General features: G+C 41.1%; 3 protein-coding genes across 6 annotated transcripts; 1 reads left to right on the top strand and 2 right to left on the bottom strand.

Moving 5' to 3' along the window:
• The first annotated feature begins 758 nt into the window (after positions 1-758).
• LOC115759310 (congested-like trachea protein) lies at positions 759-9,347 on the top strand. 4 transcript variants are annotated; one of them, XM_030700218.1, is made up of 7 exons: positions 759-1,010; positions 1,090-1,239; positions 1,659-1,806; positions 1,864-2,299; positions 8,824-9,003; positions 9,065-9,143; positions 9,206-9,347. In XM_030700218.1, exons 3-7 carry the CDS (start codon positions 1,678-1,680, stop codon positions 9,309-9,311), a joined length of 930 nt encoding a protein of 309 aa, XP_030556078.1. In that variant the 5' UTR covers positions 759-1,010; positions 1,090-1,239; positions 1,659-1,677; the 3' UTR covers positions 9,312-9,347. The 4 variants fall into 4 exon arrangements, 3 of the variants coding, with proteins under 3 accessions (XP_030556078.1, XP_030556077.1, XP_030556076.1); XR_004017518.1 differs by lacking the exons at positions 8,824-9,003; positions 9,065-9,143; positions 9,206-9,347 and adding exons at positions 7,203-7,282; positions 7,400-7,482 and having other exon boundaries at positions 768-1,010; XM_030700217.1 differs by lacking the exons at positions 8,824-9,003; positions 9,065-9,143; positions 9,206-9,347 and adding exons at positions 7,400-7,579; positions 7,639-7,913 and having other exon boundaries at positions 768-1,005.
• Positions 2,862-5,945, bottom strand: LOC115759308 (leucine-rich repeat-containing G-protein coupled receptor 5-like). Its single transcript, XM_030700215.1, has 4 exons — positions 5,815-5,945; positions 5,435-5,756; positions 4,071-4,921; positions 2,862-3,761 (listed from the first exon to the last, which is right to left on the bottom strand). Exons 1-4 carry the CDS (start codon positions 5,851-5,853, stop codon positions 2,955-2,957), a joined length of 2,019 nt encoding a protein of 672 aa, XP_030556075.1. The 5' UTR covers positions 5,854-5,945; the 3' UTR covers positions 2,862-2,954.
• A 1,022-nt stretch (positions 9,348-10,369) lies between the features above and the next one.
• Positions 10,370-14,129, bottom strand: LOC115759354 (meiosis regulator and mRNA stability factor 1). The gene is made up of 6 exons (XM_030700276.1): positions 14,028-14,129; positions 13,827-13,958; positions 11,849-13,639; positions 11,526-11,787; positions 10,651-11,438; positions 10,370-10,575 (listed from the first exon to the last, which is right to left on the bottom strand). Exons 1-6 carry the CDS (start codon positions 14,112-14,114, stop codon positions 10,378-10,380), a joined length of 3,258 nt encoding a protein of 1,085 aa, XP_030556136.1. The 5' UTR covers positions 14,115-14,129; the 3' UTR covers positions 10,370-10,377.
• Positions 14,130-17,788: the final 3,659 nt, after the last annotated feature.

The following is a 17,788-nucleotide window of genomic DNA, read 5'->3' as shown; positions in this document are numbered from 1 at the left end:
TCACACGTTTACACATTTCATTTTTACGATGCACTGCAGAAGAAATACTTGAATTCAGTGTTGGACAATAACGCAATAAGCGGAAAACTTCCATTTCAAACTGCTTAAAAATGCAAAGATTAAATTATTGATAAATTAAAACAAAACAAAATTCATCGGTTATTATTTATTAATAATAATGATAAACGTATGTACAATTGTATTATACGCGGTGTATACACAGATGTGTAGCCACATCGGCATGATCGAGACTTTATCCCGATCGTACGCCATCTTCTCCAAGATTGTCGTCGCCGACAACAGTAAGTCATATGTCTCTTTATATTTTGCTAAGCTATGGTATATAGTATATATAAATATATTTACAGTTTATGGTTGTATAAATTAACATCTTATGCAGTAACATGTAAATTATTTTTGAATTTTCAAATTAACGTGCCAGAAAATTAATGACAAACCATCAGCTGTACACATTTCATTACATATGAACAGGTTGGCAGCACTTGTTGACGCATTGAATTTGAGATGAAACTAGGTCGTGTTTTTCGCGTGAGACATGAATTTCGTGCTCCAAATTGTGTTCACCGTGATACAATATTTATGAAATTAAACTAAATGGAATATATTGAAAGCACTATGTATACACAGTTAACTAAAATATTATTAAATGAATTCAAAAACACATATAGTTAAAGAGTATGTAGCATAAATAACCAAAGTGCGTGCTTATGGATATGAATTTGGTCGTGTTGTGATGCTTGCGCTCACCTCTAGATTGAAGCTTTAATTATAGAAAATAAAATAACACAGCATCGATATTTGGATAAGACTTCAGAAGACAAAATTAAATAAAAAAAGTCATACACACAAGTCGTCGGTAACTCCTACGTTCGCCAATGTTAATGCAAAAATTGATGTGACTGTGATCTAGACGGCGAACGATAGCGGACTTTAGACCTAGCAGTGCCGGCAATGCAGCAAATTTAAATAAAATAAGTTTTCCTAGTTACGTACGTAACCAACACCCATGCAATTATAAAATGTCTCGTTCGTGCCTCGTTGATAACGTTATCCATTCACATTTCACAGAAATCTTTCGTGAAACCAAATTAGCCTCGCACTGCTACCCGCAACAGGTTCACTGAGCCCGACTCTCTCGCACTCACTGCCGTTACCGCTACCTGCTCCGCCGCCACGACAACGATATTTTTCGGCTTGTTTATAAATCTTGCTCATCAGGTGAGAACATAAGAGAGATTTAACATTGTAGTCATTATTGTAGTCCTTAATTAATTGGCGTAACAAACTATATTTGCTTTAATCCTTATCAGTTGGAGTACAATGACCACTAGATTAAGCATTGATTGGGGGCAGAGTACAAATTCTAATAATGGGCTTACGAAATATTTAAATTACACATAGGTGATGAGGGAAATATAGTCACAAAGATGCTTATATATGACAATCTTACACATATTTATATATATTATATAGTTTGTATATAAATAAGTTATCGGGGACCTTAGAATTTGCCGTGGAGTTTGTGCCCTTACAAACGACAAGAATGGGTCCGGATCAATAATCGATTCCGCGTATTCTGCGATCTATATATAGATAAGATATACACTTAAATTTAACTTTACTATTCTTTTTTACAGTCCCACAAATTCGTTTACTATGGCAGTTGTTGAAAATGTTCAGAATACGCCCACAGAGCGCAAGGCGAATCCGCTTAAATCTTTTATCACTGGAGGTTTTGGCGGTATTTGCAATGTTCTCTCCGGGCATCCTCTTGACACTATTAAGGTGAGCTTTCTCTGATACGGCTTACCACCAAACTAACATGTTCACTTTTCTACACAGGTTCGTTTACAGACAATGCCACGGCCAGCTCCTGGTGAGCAGCCCTTGTATCGCGGCACCTTCGACTGCGCAGCCAAGACCATACGAAATGAAGGCGTGCGGGGTCTGTACAAGGGTATGTCCGCGCCACTGACGGGGGTGGCGCCCATATTCGCCATGTGCTTTGCCGGCTATGCACTGGGAAAGAGGCTGCAACAGCGCGGTGAGGAAGCTAAGCTCACGTATCCGCAAATCTTTGTTGCCGGCTCGTTCTCCGGCCTATTCTCCACGTTCATCATGGCGCCCGGTGAGCGCATCAAGGTGCTCTTGCAAACACAGGGCATTGGCCCTGGCGGAGAAAAAAAATACAATGGAATGATCGATTGCGCTATCAAGCTATATAAGGAGGGTGGTCTGCGTAGTGTTTTCAAAGGCAGCTGTGCCACGATGCTCAGGGGTAAGTCAATTTTTAATTTTAAATACGATTGACCGTTTATCTTATGAGCTGTACGGATCATATAAAGCCTTAACCTTGAACAACCTTTGTCACGAACTATGTAATGCTTAGGAGAAAAGTTTATATACATACTGAAGTCAATGTAGATGTCTGTCTGTTCTCATACAAGCTAGCCTCTCAATTTTATCTTTTTATGGGCATAACATATGTCGAAGTTATGCGATACTCTGTCATATAGGCAAAATATTCAGTTTTAAAAAGATATTTCAAAAACCTCAGCATTTTCTAGCTGCATTATTTTATCATCTGCAAATTCAAAGATTTCACTCTTGATGCTCCCGTGAGTATTTAATTTGTTTGATTCTTTGTTTCTCATCCTGAAACATTTTAACAAACAGCTTCGATTTGCCAAAAAAATCGGCATACCTCGATGTTTTTTCATGCTTGTAAATGTATAATTAAATTTTTGTCGATTATATTATTGTTTGTTTAAATAGTCCTGAAGCTGAGCTGTGAATGCATTCGTTAGTTTAGTTGCAGTCTATGTGTACTTAATCATTTATTTTATTAATTCTAATTAGGTTTGTGGTAGTAAACGTTCAAATTAATATTTATATGCAGTTTAAGACTAATCTAAGTGCGAGTGTGCTTATTGTTAAATCTCATTGGACATTTGCTTGTCTTCCGTTTCTTGCGAGAATTCCTCATTCCGTTGCTGTTGCTTTTGCCTTAATATATAATCCAAACGGTTGCGTTGCGACAAATGACCTTTGCGTTGTCGTTTGAGCGATTGTTTCTTGTTGGAGCTGCCCTGTTTCTGGTGTTGCTGCTGCTGCTGTCGATGTTGTTGCAGCTCCAACTTGAGCCAATGAGGCAGGCCCCGTGTGTTGCCTGACCTTGAGGGAGTCAGAATAAGCGGCGCTCCGCAGTGAAGCTGCTTGCGCAGCACATAGTAAACGCTGCGTCCATTAAAGTTAGCGCAACGCGGCACCAGATTCTTATCCATCTTGTAGCTGACCACATGCCTGCACAGAATGGGCTTTCCATCGATGTCGTGCACGCAGCGCTCCACGCTGGGGCCACGCACCACATTTGTCAGCCGTGGCAGCCAATTGCTCATGTCGCAATTACACTGCCAGGGATTCTGGTCGAGGCGTGCGACGCGCAGACGTGGCTGATGAAAAAAACTGGTGGGCAGCGTGCGCAGCTGATTGCCCTGTAGCTGCACCACAACCAGTTGCTGCTGATCATCGAGCAGACCATTCGGCACATGTGTCAAATTGTTGTGCGCCAAATTGAGCAGTTCCAGGCGCTTGACGCCCAGCAACGCATCCATGGACAGCTCGGCAATGCCACAATGGCTCATGTCCAGCTCACGTAGCTGCTCCATGCCAGCGAATGCATCAAACTGTACGCTGCCAATGCGGCCGCGCAGTGTCAGCTGCTCCAAGGCTTGAAGACCCTAAGGGAACGAAATCAAAAGATGTTGCATTCGTGATCTTTAAAAGAAATTCATCAACAAATATTTGCTATGCTTAAAACTAGAGCATATTCGGACAACAACTATTGGATATATATTATGAGAGCTTGTGACTGTCGGAGATATGTTTTATCAATTTTTTGTGGCATGTCTTCAATTATTCTCAAAAGAATATCGACAGTACTACAACAAACTATAAATCTAGTAAAACTAATTTTGATCTATAATGCGTTTAACCCGCAGACGGACCATCTGGGAACAAAGTATAAAAACTAATGAACTTTAACAAACCTTAAAGACACCCTGCTCCAAACTGGGCGTGGTCACATTAGTCAGGCTCAGCGTGCGCAGCTTGTGCAGCGAATCGAACTGTCCGTAGCTGTTCCAACTGTGCAGCTTCAGGGCTGCCAGCTCACTTCCCAGCTGCAGTTCAAGTGTGTCGTTCATCACCCAAAACGTTGCTGGCAATATGTACTTTATGGGATTCTGTCTCAAGTCCGCCTTTTGTAAGCGTGGCAAGGGCGGAAAACTTGACTCACTTAGGCGCTCCAAATGATTATCGGCCAGATTGAGCGTCTCCAGCTCCAGCAAACCGGCTAGACCCAAATAATATAAACGCGACACCGCATTGTGCGCCAGCGATAGACTTCTTAAGCGTGGAGCACCGCTAAAAGCAAATGGTTGCACCTCCTCAATGTCATTGCGTTCGAGGTTCAGATGATGCAATTGTGGCAACCCATCGAACATCTGCCAGTGTAACTCGTTCAGCTGACAATTGTGTATGCGCAACACTTCCAGTAGATTCCAGCCCCAAAAGCTGGGCATACGCGTCTGTTTCAGTCGTTCGACATGCTGTTCATAACTCATAATTTCCACGGTGGCATCTGCCTCGAATTGCAACTGATTTTTGGGCGTCGCCTCATTGCCGGCCACATCGCTGGGCGGCTTGTATTCGTAATCATCGCTGGGCAGCTTCGAGTGCTTCGGCCGCTGCAGGCGTTCGCTCGCCTGCAAACGGATCTGCTCGAAATTCGCATGCTGCAGCAGCTCCAGCGGCTCGTCGATAATCAGCGTTGTGGCGCCCGTGCCGCGTATTTCCAGTGTGCTCAGCTGATTGAGAAAACGCAGACTGCTCGTATTCACTGCAATCGTATATAATACTGTGTTAGTATTTGCTTTCGAGATGATATTGAAAAACAAATCTCCTTTTGGGACACTGTATTCAAACCTGGTTTACTAGCTGTTGTTTGGATTTCTGTTCATTTTTTTAATATTTGTTTAGAAGGAAGATGAAAAGCTTTAATAGCATATCGGAAAACTTAAAGAGACCAACAAAAGCTTGTAATTATCCCTGCAGCTAATATATGATGCTGATGCTGATGATGTCTAACAAATTCCGTTTGCTTAGGATTTTAAATACCCTTTAAATATTCATTATAAATCGAAAATCTCTACTGTGAGCTTAAAAGCCATAAGACCTTCTATTTTATACCTAAAACTCGCTTTTTTAACTCCTTAACCCTAAAAAACTGCATACATTTTAACCCTATGTTCAATTTTTTATTAATTAATCGCTTAAGGGGCTTCTTTTAAGCACTTTTATCCTGTTGAAATTGAATAGTTAAATGCCTGGTTTTGCAAAAGCCCGAACCCACCTGTCAATTGGCTATCCGGGCTGCCCGTATGTAGAAGGACTAAAGCCTGCAAATCAATGGGCAAAGCGCTGAGCAAAGCCAACGTCTCACTGGCTTCCTGTAGCAGGCAAGTGGCCAGTTTGATGTGGGTAGTCAATGGGAAATCGGAGTCATCAGGTCCTTCCTCCGCGCTGGTCATGTAGTTCACCCAGCGTGCTATGGGCAGCTCATTGAATGCGGCATATTGACAGACACAGCTCAACGGGCAGCTGAGCACGTCCAGTTCCACAGGTGCCTCCGGCTGCTGGTCGAACTGTGGCAAGGCTGACTGTGGTTGGCAGCACTATTGTATGCAGAGTCTAACTTATAGATTATATCATAAAATTGTTCAGGTCACTCACTAGCAGCAGCACGATCAGCACATTTATTATTATCATCATTATCGCTTCTCACAGTTTGACAGCCACTGGCGCTTGCTACGCGGGGACTGTTTTTTATTTAACCAGATACACTTGCCTCGAATTCCGTTCATATACTAAAACGCAGCCCCATGGTTCCCATTAGACTGTGAGCGAAATCAGCATTCAAATTTGAACTCCTATTGTTGTTGTTGTAATTCCATTTTTTTTGTATTCCAGTATATTTTCTTAACGGAAATGAATTTCTGATAGTCACATCCTCCGATAAGCCTTCACTTATATATGTATATACATCGTTTATTCGTATATTATGTACTGAAATGCTGGACGTCGGTTTGAGAAGTTTCCCCACAGCTTCCATTTAGCACAAGGTCGCGTCTGTCTGATCCAAAAGTTTTATAACAACCCGTCCTTCTGTCGCCCCACCTCCCTTCTCTGTAGTTAAAATAGGGAAAAGTAATACTATCTGAAAACAATTCAATTTAGTAACTAAAGAAAGGATTTGTAGTTATCTTATAAGAGGGAAATTCTGAAATTTCTCAAAAAGTTCTTAGAGAGAGACTAAAATAGATAAGAGGTAAATCGGTAAATCGTGAATAAAATTCAGGTATAATTATGCGCAGATATTGGAAAGTTTTTTTTGTTAATTCCTAAAAACTCATATATTTGGGAATAAAAAGACATATTTATTCAATTTTAAAATATCTCTAAAAATTTGGGAACAACATACAAATTCTTGGCTATAACTATATGTATATACTATGATAATATTTTTACAATTAAATTCTGATTTAGTTGCATTTAATGAAAACTTGTATACATATATTTATTATTTTATTTTGCATTAAATGAGCCAGCTAATTATTGGGCATTATATTTTAACTACGCACCTTTTCTATAAAAACCTGTCGGGATTAGTATTCAAGTTATTTGTTAAATGTATTCCAAATCGATTATTGTATAAATAGCATTAATAACCGTATAAATTGCGTGCTAAACAGTATTATCTTTTTTTTTTCTATATTTTTTTCAAAACTTGTCTTGCCAATTTTAATATTATGATAAACAAAGTTGTTATCTATATTATAAATTTGATATTTATGTTTATTCACTTTTGACTTTGTCTCTCTTTCATTGGTATTTAAATTTATGCTTACAGTTCGATCCCACTGTAACTTGTTTATGTTTTCTGTGCACAATGTGTAAGCTATTGTGTACATGTATCTAATCAATATGGTATATAGTTCATTCGGATTTACTATATATATATATGTATATTGGTGGCGCCGTTAAAGTCGCCGCTCACATGTAAAGATTTAAACAATTTCTCACAGTGCTCGTATATCGTAATTGGCATATCATAATTCCAGAGTCCAAGAACTAAATTGGCATGCAAGAATCAATAATTCAACATTAAAAAATAAAAGCAATAAATTAAGAATTTTTAAATGTGAGTAAGCAACAACTGCCGTATTTAGTTTAAATTCATTAAGTAGCTGTAATCGCTATATATTTTCAAATATCACAATATACTCGATTACTAAAATGTTGTTTAACCTACTTGTAGATCTGCCTGCCAATGGTCTGTATTTCTTGGTCTATGAGTACATACAGGATGTGGCCAAGGCGAATTCAAAAACGGGCGAAATAAACACTGCTTCCACCATATTTGCGGGCGGTGCGGCGGGCATGGCTTATTGGCTACTGGGCATGCCTGCAGATGTCCTCAAAAGTCGTCTACAATCGGGTTTGTTATATATATTTATATCATTTTTAACATTAATTCATATTACAATGTTCTTGTAGCACCCGAGGGAACCTATAAGCACGGCGTGCGTAGCGTATTCAAGGATCTGATTGTCAAGGATGGTCCATTAGCACTATATCGTGGCGTAACGCCAATTATGATACGTGCCTTCCCAGCTAACGCGGCCTGTTTCTTTGGCATTGAGCTGGCTAATAAGTTCTTTAATTTGGTTGCCCCAAGTTTTTAATTGAACATTTTTAAATTTTATTTTCGTCATCACAGGTAGTACCAGGTTATAATCCTGTCAGACAGTAAGAAAAGTTTGTTAAAAAATGATTATAATAAATGTATATTTTTATAAACCTTATGAGTTTTAAGGTTTCACATAACCTACGCGCAATCTCTTTGAATGTGATGTGATATGCAAAAGTGTGTAAATTGTGGACAAAAGCGACCATTGAGAAATCATTATTAATATTTTTCTTCAATTGATTCATATGACTTATATTAAAGGTATCAATTCGTTTAAATTATAAATATCTCTAACAATTTAATATAAGCATAGTATTAAGATTAAGAATAAGATTAACAAGCACCATATTTATCTTATTTAAATCTGTTATGCTCCCAGTATCATACCATATGCGACAGGTTCAGATCAGCTGGTTCGCAAGTTGCTTAGCCAATCGTTTTTACATTGTGAAGATTCTAAATTTTGTTTTATATTCAAAGTCAACCTCTGTGTAAAAAATTGTAATGGGGTTTTAAGTAATTATTGTTGAGCTAAGAGCAAATATTCTTTGTAATTTGTGCAAATACTGTTCTGTTCTTAGCATTTTTTGTAACACTTGATCAATTTTATAAAATTGATGTTTGCTATAGGACTAGAAAGCAACTAATTAAGAAAGTGCTTCGCGATAATCTCAAAATGTGAACACAGTACAATATTTCGAGAAAAACGAGTCCGGTTTTGACAGGCAGTGTGATTTTTGAGAGTGTGTTGTGCAGTGCATTGAGACAGCGCGTGCTTTCTTCAATTGGTGGCTCAAATAAGTCTCAAATGATTGAACCCCAGTTCTATTTTGATTATACAGTAAATGCTTGCGTACTTTTCGCATTGAGTTTCGATCTAATCGATATCGACATGTAATTAATATATGTCATAAGCGTATTGCGCGCATGGCAATTATATTGGCTGCCATGTAACTATGATGAGATAATCGCTTGCCCATTCATTTTTCCAGATATGCCCGCCAACGGTCTGTACTTTCTGAGCTATGAGATCTTAACGGATCAGTACAAACGGCGATATGACCGGCCCAATGTGGATCTAATGCCCGCTATACTTGCAGGAGGACTGGCGGGAATATTTTATTGGATCGGCGGTATGCCCGCCGATGTGCTCAAAAACCGGCTGCAATCCGGTGAGTAGAATAGTTCTCCTTAATCAATTGTAGTTTGTTTAATTTAAATCTAACTTGGCAGCTCCTGAAGGCAAATTTAATGGTATAAGAGATGTTTTTAAAGACCTATTAAAAAATGATGGACTTTCGGCACTCTATCGGTTAGTCTCTTCTAAGTATTTGATCTTGTTGTCGGTAAATTTTAATTTATTATCGGTTTTAGTGGCTTTACACCTGTTATACTCCGGGCCTTTCCGGCCAATGCAGCGACCTTCTTTGGAATTGAGATAGCCAATGCTTTCCTCCGTCAAGTTGCTCCCGATTTTTAAAATATCCAAAATTGACAATATTAAAGTGCAGCAAATATCATTTTATTTTGTTACAAAAAAAATATGCCCGTTTGTTGTTTGTTGGTAGTAGAGTAGCATGCATCACAAAAACTAATCCATTTATATTTTATATTTAACCTAGAGTATAAAATCACTTAGGTGTTGGATGCATAATATTCAATTACATATTTTGTTTTTAATTTCACGTGATTCTTCTAGTCTATTTTGCAGTGATAGCGGCTGAACGAGGCGGTACTCGTAAAAGTTAGATTGCGTATACCTTGAATGAGAGGCGTAGGACATTTTAAGCAAGGCTCTGCAAGGCTTAACAACAAACGCAAAGAATGCCACAACTTCCCCCAGATGATGCAGCTGCAGTTGCCACAATATTATCACTAAGGGTAAGAAATCTGAACGATTTTATATTCCTTTTCAAAAAATAATTGGCGTTCCTATTTGGCGGTTATCCTTGTCCGTATCCATTGATCAAAGAGCATCGAAATTGTCCTGATGACTTACTGTATACCCAGAATTTTGTGATTGTCACTCATAATTTAAAAGCCGCCAAATTCCATACGGCAGACCGAGAATGGAAAAGCGAAAAGAAAGAAACGATCGAGTAGTAGATGAAAATCAGAAAGACACCAGGCCAAGAATTGTTTGTCTCCCAAAGGACATAGGTATAGCTTATTTGGAAATTCAAGTCCTTAGACATGTCAGACATATCCTTGTTTGGTCCAGGAATTTAACGAATTTTTTATATATTTTGTTTGGCGCAACATTGAAGCAATTTACAAAGTTAAGCTTATAACTAAAATACAAAATGTGTGTGTGTTTGTTGTGATCCGTATAACAATTTATAAAAAAAAAGAAGGAATCTTATAGTATATATAGTAGGAATTTAATAAAGATAATCATTTTCTTGATCGAAATTAAATTAAATTGTGACAATTTTAAGGCTCACCAGGAACCTATACAAAAAGTTTCAACGCTTCCGCAGTCGTACGTAAAATATGTTACGAAATTATAAGTTCTAAACTTCTTCTGTTTTAGAATTTGTTGCTGCTTAGGCTATCTTACGATCGTGATTATCAAAGTTAAACAGCTTTCGCTTCATATTCGCATGCTTGGATATAGTATAGGGCGACAAAAGCATGGGGAGAACATTGAGACCCTTCAGCTCTGGCAGTCGAATGTTAAGCAAGTTTTGCTTTGGCTGCTCCGACTGATTGCTCCATACGGGATCGATCCAGAAAGGCAATTTCTAATGGTAATACACATTCATTAATCAATTGTATATCTATATAATTTATATACAAGTATTGTTATTAGCACTTACCTCCGATGGCGGCGTATCGGGCTTGGGTGGATCATAGCAAGAACGTATCGGCGCCACATTGCAGCTGACCAAATCATATAAATCGCGACCTGAGTCGAAGGAATGCTGCATCAAGGTAGGCTGCTGTTGCTGTTGCTGTTGCCTTTGCTGTTGCCTTTGCTGTTGCTGTTGCTGCAGTTGCTGTTGCTGTTGCACCTGTTGCTGATGCTGCTGCTGCTGATAGAAGCTGGCCTGACGCCGATACCACAATTTGCCAGAATGAGCATAAGGCATGGCCGAGGTTATGGCTGTGCTGGAGGCGACATCGCCGGCGCAGAGGCTGCTGTTAAGCTCGCAAGATGTATTAAAGGAGCTGTTGCTGTTGCTGCTGTTAAAGATCTGATGCGAGCTGCTGTTGAGCGAATTTTCCTTATTGCTGCAGCTGCTGCACAGGCTTATATTGGCGGTACCGGAGCTGTTCAGCATTGTGGATGACATAACAGAGCAATTGGCGCTGGGTGGGGAGCATTTGACTTGTGCTGAGCTGGCGGCAAAGTGCTCCTGATAGGCCTGGAAGCTGTTGATCGTCACCTGCGGCTTGTGGGCGGCATTATTGGACACGCTGCCAATACTGCTCGCATACTCATTGGCTATGGCACGGGTCTTGTGCGGAGGCGGCGCCTGGGTTGGCGGTGGACGATTGTGCTCTCCGAGCGGTGTGCGTTTGCTTCGCTGAGCCTTGTGCTTAGCATAGGGCAGCTTCAGGGAGCCAAACAGATGCTGATGAGTGGCTCCCGCATTGAGGCGTACTGTGAAAGGTAAGATGTCGTTTCTTAATTACTTTTCTGCCTCACGTGCCTGTTTTTACCACCCACATCTAGGTTAACCTCACTTACGTTCGCAATTTACATTAAGGGCGACATCGCTGCGCTCCTGTGTGGGTCCCATGTTGATCGTAAAGAGATCATCGTGAGCCACAATAACTGAATACAAATTGGGAAAGCCAAACTCGAAGGTGGTGGTCAATCCACAGTCAAGGGCGCTCTTCAGCTCGTACAAATACATATTGGGACGTTGCTCCAAAAGACGCACAATGGACACCAGAAATCGCATAAAGCTGGTAAGTCGCACACAAGGCTCATCCGCCTCCACGTAGATCTAAGACAATATAAGAACATCTATAGAGTCAGGGGGTTGTAAGTCCGTTGCCATGTCTCACCTCTATGGCATGCCGCATGGCATGAAGTGTAGATTCCGTTAGCTGTACCTTGTGCTTTGCATTGAAGTCGCTAGCGAACTGCGCCTGGCTGAGTGGCTCTTGCTTTGGTGGTGATGTGGGCTCTCCAGGAGTTGCCGCAGTATTTGCCATCGCCTCACGCTGCAGCAGCTGCTTGCAGGCGCGATAGCATAGCTGGCGGAATTCCACATCGTCGTTGTGGCAGATCATCCAGGTGGCCTGCTCCTTGTGCACTATCTCGACATAGGGCAGTAGCTCAATGGCGCTGGCTATGTCTGGTGCGCCCAATGTTTGCGGTTGCATTTGATAACCATATTTTTTCTTGTGCAACTTGAGCACCTGCTCAAGCTTCATACAATTGGTTGAGTTGCCGGTGACATTGCGTATAAGATCCTCGCACTGTTCGGCAAACACACGTCTAGCCACCTTCGGCGATAGCACAATCTTCTTGTCCTCATCGCTGGTCATCTCGAGTTCGACCACGCCGTGTATGGCATCCATGAGATCCGCCAGCTTGAGAAAACCATAGTCGCTCAGGCGACACTGATAGGCGAAATGGTAGTGATAGGAGCGCACAAACTTCTGAAAGAGTAGGCTGTACTGCAAAGCATTCTGGAAGAGCTCCACCATCTCGCCAGCAAACACACAGGTCTTCTCCAGCTCCGTGTTGGTCTGCTTGCGCTTGGGAATGGATATAAGTATATCCTTGCCTTGCTGCACTGTGCTGAGGACGACAATATTGCTATTGACCAGGCCGTCCAAGATGTCCACAATGTCGCACACACCATAATCGGTGACATCAAAGTTGCGATTCTGGGTCTGGGAAAAAATCCCAGGCAATTGGGACAGAAGCACCGAGTTGTTGCCATGGGCGCGCAGCACACGCAACAAGTCCGAAGTGAAGCGTCGGATTTGGGTGCGATGTGTGAGTGTTATCTGACGATTCTCGCCATCGCCCATGATCTGGACCACCGAGGATAACGCCTCAAAGAGCTCAATCAGCTTGGTATAGCCATAGTCCGCAACGCGGCACTGCTTGCCGAAATGGTTGTGATAGGCCGGGATGAAGCGATTGAACTTCATCGTGGACTTGGGCGACATTTTCACCAGCTCGATAACCTCGCGTGAGATTTGGAAAAGAGGATCGGCCACAGAGTTTTTGAAATAACCGCCAGAAGCACCGTTGCCGTTGCCACGATCAGTGCTATTAAGGCTGGCATTGGCCATGCCAGCGCCACTTATGGACACCTCCTTGTTCAGCTCCAGCCAGCCGAGAATCTTAATACCAAAGTTGTTCACCTGTATCTGTATGCCCTGGACACAGCAAACGAGATGCTCCAGATTAACACCGCTCTCGTCGGCCGCAATTTTCACTTTCAACTGACTCTCGATGCAGTGCAGCAGCGTAGCCACGGGTATATCGCCCGGATGATGCTTCAGCAGCGGATAAATCAGATGCTGTATTTCCGCAATGGTCATGCACACATTAGGCAGCGGTTCGATCTCCTGCTCTGCCCAGCCCTTGTGCTGCTCCCGCTTGAAGTGCACCGTGCAATAGGGCACACTGTGCTGCAGTCCCTCCATCAGCGGCGAGCTCTCCAGCGTGTTGACCAGCTCTTCCTGCAGACTGATGAACTGGCCGTCGTTGTTGTCCGACTTAATAGAGCAGATGTCCTGCATCTTGTACAAATCCAGGACATTGATTGAGGTCTTAAAGCGCGACTGGAACAGCTCGCGGAACTTATACATGGGTAATGTATAGTACGGAACATCCTGTGGGTAGGCAAGTGTGATTAATGTGATTCAATTCAAAATGTTCAAAGGAAAGAACGAGGACATGCTAAAATGTATGTTAAAGCTGGCATTCAAATATCCAAAAGGTTGATTGAAGATCAGAAAATTTACAAAAAAAAAAAGAACATAAGAAATTGTAAGGCCAAAACCTATTTTTAACACCGACCTTCAACAGTCCAGCAACCTGGCAGCGCAGTGTATTGACCTCGGTCAGGGATGAGTCGCGCGTGTAGCTGACCAGCATGCGCTTGTGGCCGATCTTCTTGCGGTGCAAATTGGACACCACCTGCTTGGCAAACTGTTGGAGAAGTTATTATTCTATTATTGTTATTATTGAAAAGGTTTCCCGGCAAGAGCTCGGTCTTACATAGAGATCCGGTACGGTGACTTTGGCATAGCTGCAGGCCTCAAAGTTGAGCGACACGACGGGCGTGATGGGCTTCAGTTGGCTCATCAGGAAATTGCGCAAACTGGTCTCGTCCAGCGAGTAATCCAAGTTGGTAATCTGCAGTGTGACCGCATCGCTGGGATCGGTAACACTTGCATAGCCATGCCCGCCGCTGGCTTCACCGGCGGAGCTGCTGCCACCGCTATGGGTGGACATGGTGGAGGCGCCCGAGCAGGTCAACGGCACCATGCTGGGCGCCATGGTGTTGGTCAGCCCATTATTATAGCCGTAATCTGCATCAGCGGCCGCAGCAGTGCTGCTCGAAACGGATACATTGGCCGGCGGCAGCGCACTGGGCGTGGCCAGCGGTGTTGTGTGCTGATAAATGGGCGCGAACGATGGCTGATAGCTGTTCGATAATCCGCCGCTACTGCCCGGACCCGCGCCCAACGACACGCCCGTCTGCTGATGATGTTGATTAATCAGCGGATGACCGGTGACCGCCGCAACTGCAGCAGCCGCTGCGCATGCCCGATTATGATTGTAGGGCATATAACGGTTGCGATTGTAGCAGGAGGCGCTGCCATTCACATGCGCATATTGGCACACCTCCAGCTGGCCGCCGGGCATGGCCGAACTCGCAGGCGGCCCACCTGTATACTTGTGCGGCAGCAAACCCGGCGGTGGGGTATAGCCAGCCAGTCCATTGAGGTATCGCAAACCACCTCCTGCGCCAGGATTATTAATATAGTCCGCACAGAGGACAGTTGGCGGCAGAGCCGTCGAATAGAGCTGCGATTGGGCTGCATAGTAGGCGGGGTTCTCGCCGGCCCCCTCGCAGGTCCAGCTGCAAAATAGAAAATAGAATCCATGAAATCGCTGTAATACAGATCGTATTGGAGCCAGACCCAAATATGATGTTGTTAGAAACTACAGGGTATCTTCGAGAAGGGTTCTTTAAACTACTCCTCTCTTGCTTTTGTATATTTACAAATGCATAAATTCAAAAGATTTGAATGTCCATATCAAATTTATTGCATAACTGCAATGATTTTGCAAAATCTGCTTACTAAAAAATGTACCTGGAATTTTAATACCTGGAACTTTAATACCCTCTTCTGGCTATAGTTAAATTCTGCTGATCAGTTTTAGAGAACCGAAATTCGTAATGGCAAAAGCATTTCTTACTTTAAGTGTAATACAAATCTCAATTACTGATGAAAGTAGTACTTACCTGTACAAGCGCTCGGTCATGTCGTATACTTTGAACTCGGAACTGGAATTGAAATTGTTATTTTTGCCTTTGGGCTTATGCTTTGGGGCTCAAAGTTTATCGATGCCGGTGCTTGGCACCCAATAGACACGTGCTTGCCGTTTCTCTGGAATTCGAAGGCAAAAACAGAAAAACCCATAATTGAATTATATTTATATGCATGTGGAATTATGCGTTCCAGTTTCGTTCCAGCTCAATGTAAATCAAAGTAAATGAAAAGCTTTTCATTAATTAATTGTCTGCGACAGCAGATGTCAATAAAACTTTTCACAATAAACTATTTGCATAAGAACATCAATAGAAACTTGTCAGAATGCTCTCGTTGGAAGAGCTGGACTGCAAAATACCCTGTAAATGGATGTAAAGTTCCGAAGCACACATTTGTTGCAGCAGCAGATAGAGAAATGTTGTTAATGACAATATTTATTTATTTTTGAGGATAAAAGATTCGTTTTTGATACACATTTTTGGATAGCCTTGATTAAAATACAGGGTATACATAAAAATATATATCGTGCGAGTGCAAAATGCAATAAAACGGTTAAAGTGAAAAGATTTGCATGGGCACATCAATATAAAAACCAATTTAAATAAATAAGAAACAGTGCGAAATAAAATAGAATAAATAACCGGCTTTGCGGTGTTAATTAAACGCCCAATGTCAGCACAGAGCGAACGAGGAAGGTGATAGCAATGCAAAAAAGGGAGAAGGAGAGATAGAGTGTAACAGCTTCCAGTGTTGAGTGACACATTTCCATTGGTAACTGTATATAATAACAGTTAGTAGTTGTACAGTCTAACGAAACAGATTTGTTATTGACATTGACTCCGATGGTCATAGTTATGCACGTGCTTTAGCTGACCGAGCAATTATATTCACATTAAATAACTTTTGAACCACTGTAATTTTGTTAATATACTCACGTGTGCAACGGGAAACCCAGAAGTGGCCCGCCTTTACTATTATAAAAGCCACTTATCTCTTATAACATCAATCGAATCGTTTAAAATTATATTAACAAAATCAATTTTTGTTTTAACTAATTAACAAATTTTCAAAATTAGCAAAAATTAAACAAAAACAAGTAAAAGAAATTCTCTTGAAATATGGGCGTAAACTTTAAATAAAAAATATATTTAAAACAAATAATCTTTAGCTGCGACCAAGTAGCGAAAATAAGGTTCTATTAAAAAATAACACTAAGGACAAACAAAACTTTTCGGCTTCTGAGTTAGTTTCTGTGTGCGTATCTTGCGGGCAACTGAGGCGCTTGGAAGGAGCTTTGGCGCCAAGACTATGCGATCGAGGCTGGCATCACACGGTTGTAGATTGGAAGTGTTAAATTAGGGTTACCAGATGGGCGTAACAATAACGCGACCTTCCAGCATGGCATGTGCATCAGAGAAACTGGAAGATGCCCTTGCCCTTTACTTATGCACTCTCACAGGTTTTTTCGTGACGTAGCATATGTATATATGTATGTGTGTGTGTGTGTGCAAGCAACGCAATGCACAGATGCGGAAGTATTTTTTAGGGATTGTAGCTTCTTTGCTTTGGTTTTGTATTCCGACAGATCCAATCTCATATCTGAGCTCTTAACGCACAGAACAGACTTCTCAATTGGCAGTTGGCAATCCCTTCACTTTCCTGGCTATTTGCGTCAACTGAGCTGTTCTGTATAATTTTTAATTGCTTGACTTGCCTTAATTGCGGGCTAAGTTGAGAACCCTAGCGGTCAGTTGATCATGTTTACAGGTTACAAAACGTAATATTGTATATATGTACATGTGTTCTTCTTAAGTATAAGATGTGGGCGAGCCAGATTTAATGCACATTATAATCAATATATATGGAAATATAAATATATTTAGCCGGTTAAACAAAATGCCATTTGAATATGTGTTAATAAACACCCTAACCGATAGTTAATTATAGTTCATAATTTACCCTCATGTATATGGCCCCAGTATACCAACTGACAATCTGAATTTACAACAATAGAGTCAAGAATAAACCAAACCATTTGCTTTGATTTCAAATCGTATATGCTATGTACATATATATAAATTTATATTATCAGTCTTTAAGGGTCGTTGGGCAGTTGCTTGGCATCCGTTCTGCTGGTGTTATCGGCGCCTCTTAAGAGATCTTAGGAGCTTTAGCACACACACAAGAAGCGGCAGACTTTTCTAGAAACAATTAGATTGGGCATATTAATATTTGTATTAATTAGGTCCAAAAAAAACAAATTATAGTAATAGAAACCCTAGCTACAGTTTTGGAATACTCCAATAAGTAATTTGAAAATTTTGATACATCATAAAATGTTAAATTTAATCAAATGAATGTTCATGTAATACAGAGGTTTCAATTTAACTTCAATAATGAGAATATTCATAATTAAAATGCAAATTCTTAATTAATTGCATATTCTTAATTAGTTATCCTAATAATTTAACTACAAAA

The sequence above is a fragment of the Drosophila novamexicana genome, unplaced genomic scaffold (assembly GCF_003285875.2).
Source record: "Drosophila novamexicana strain 15010-1031.04,08,12 unplaced genomic scaffold, DnovRS2.1 tig00000193-arrow-pilon, whole genome shotgun sequence".
NCBI lineage: Eukaryota > Metazoa > Arthropoda > Insecta > Diptera > Drosophilidae > Drosophila > Drosophila novamexicana.
Note: the sequence above shows the minus strand (reverse complement) of the source record. Positions and strands in the feature narration are given on the sequence as shown.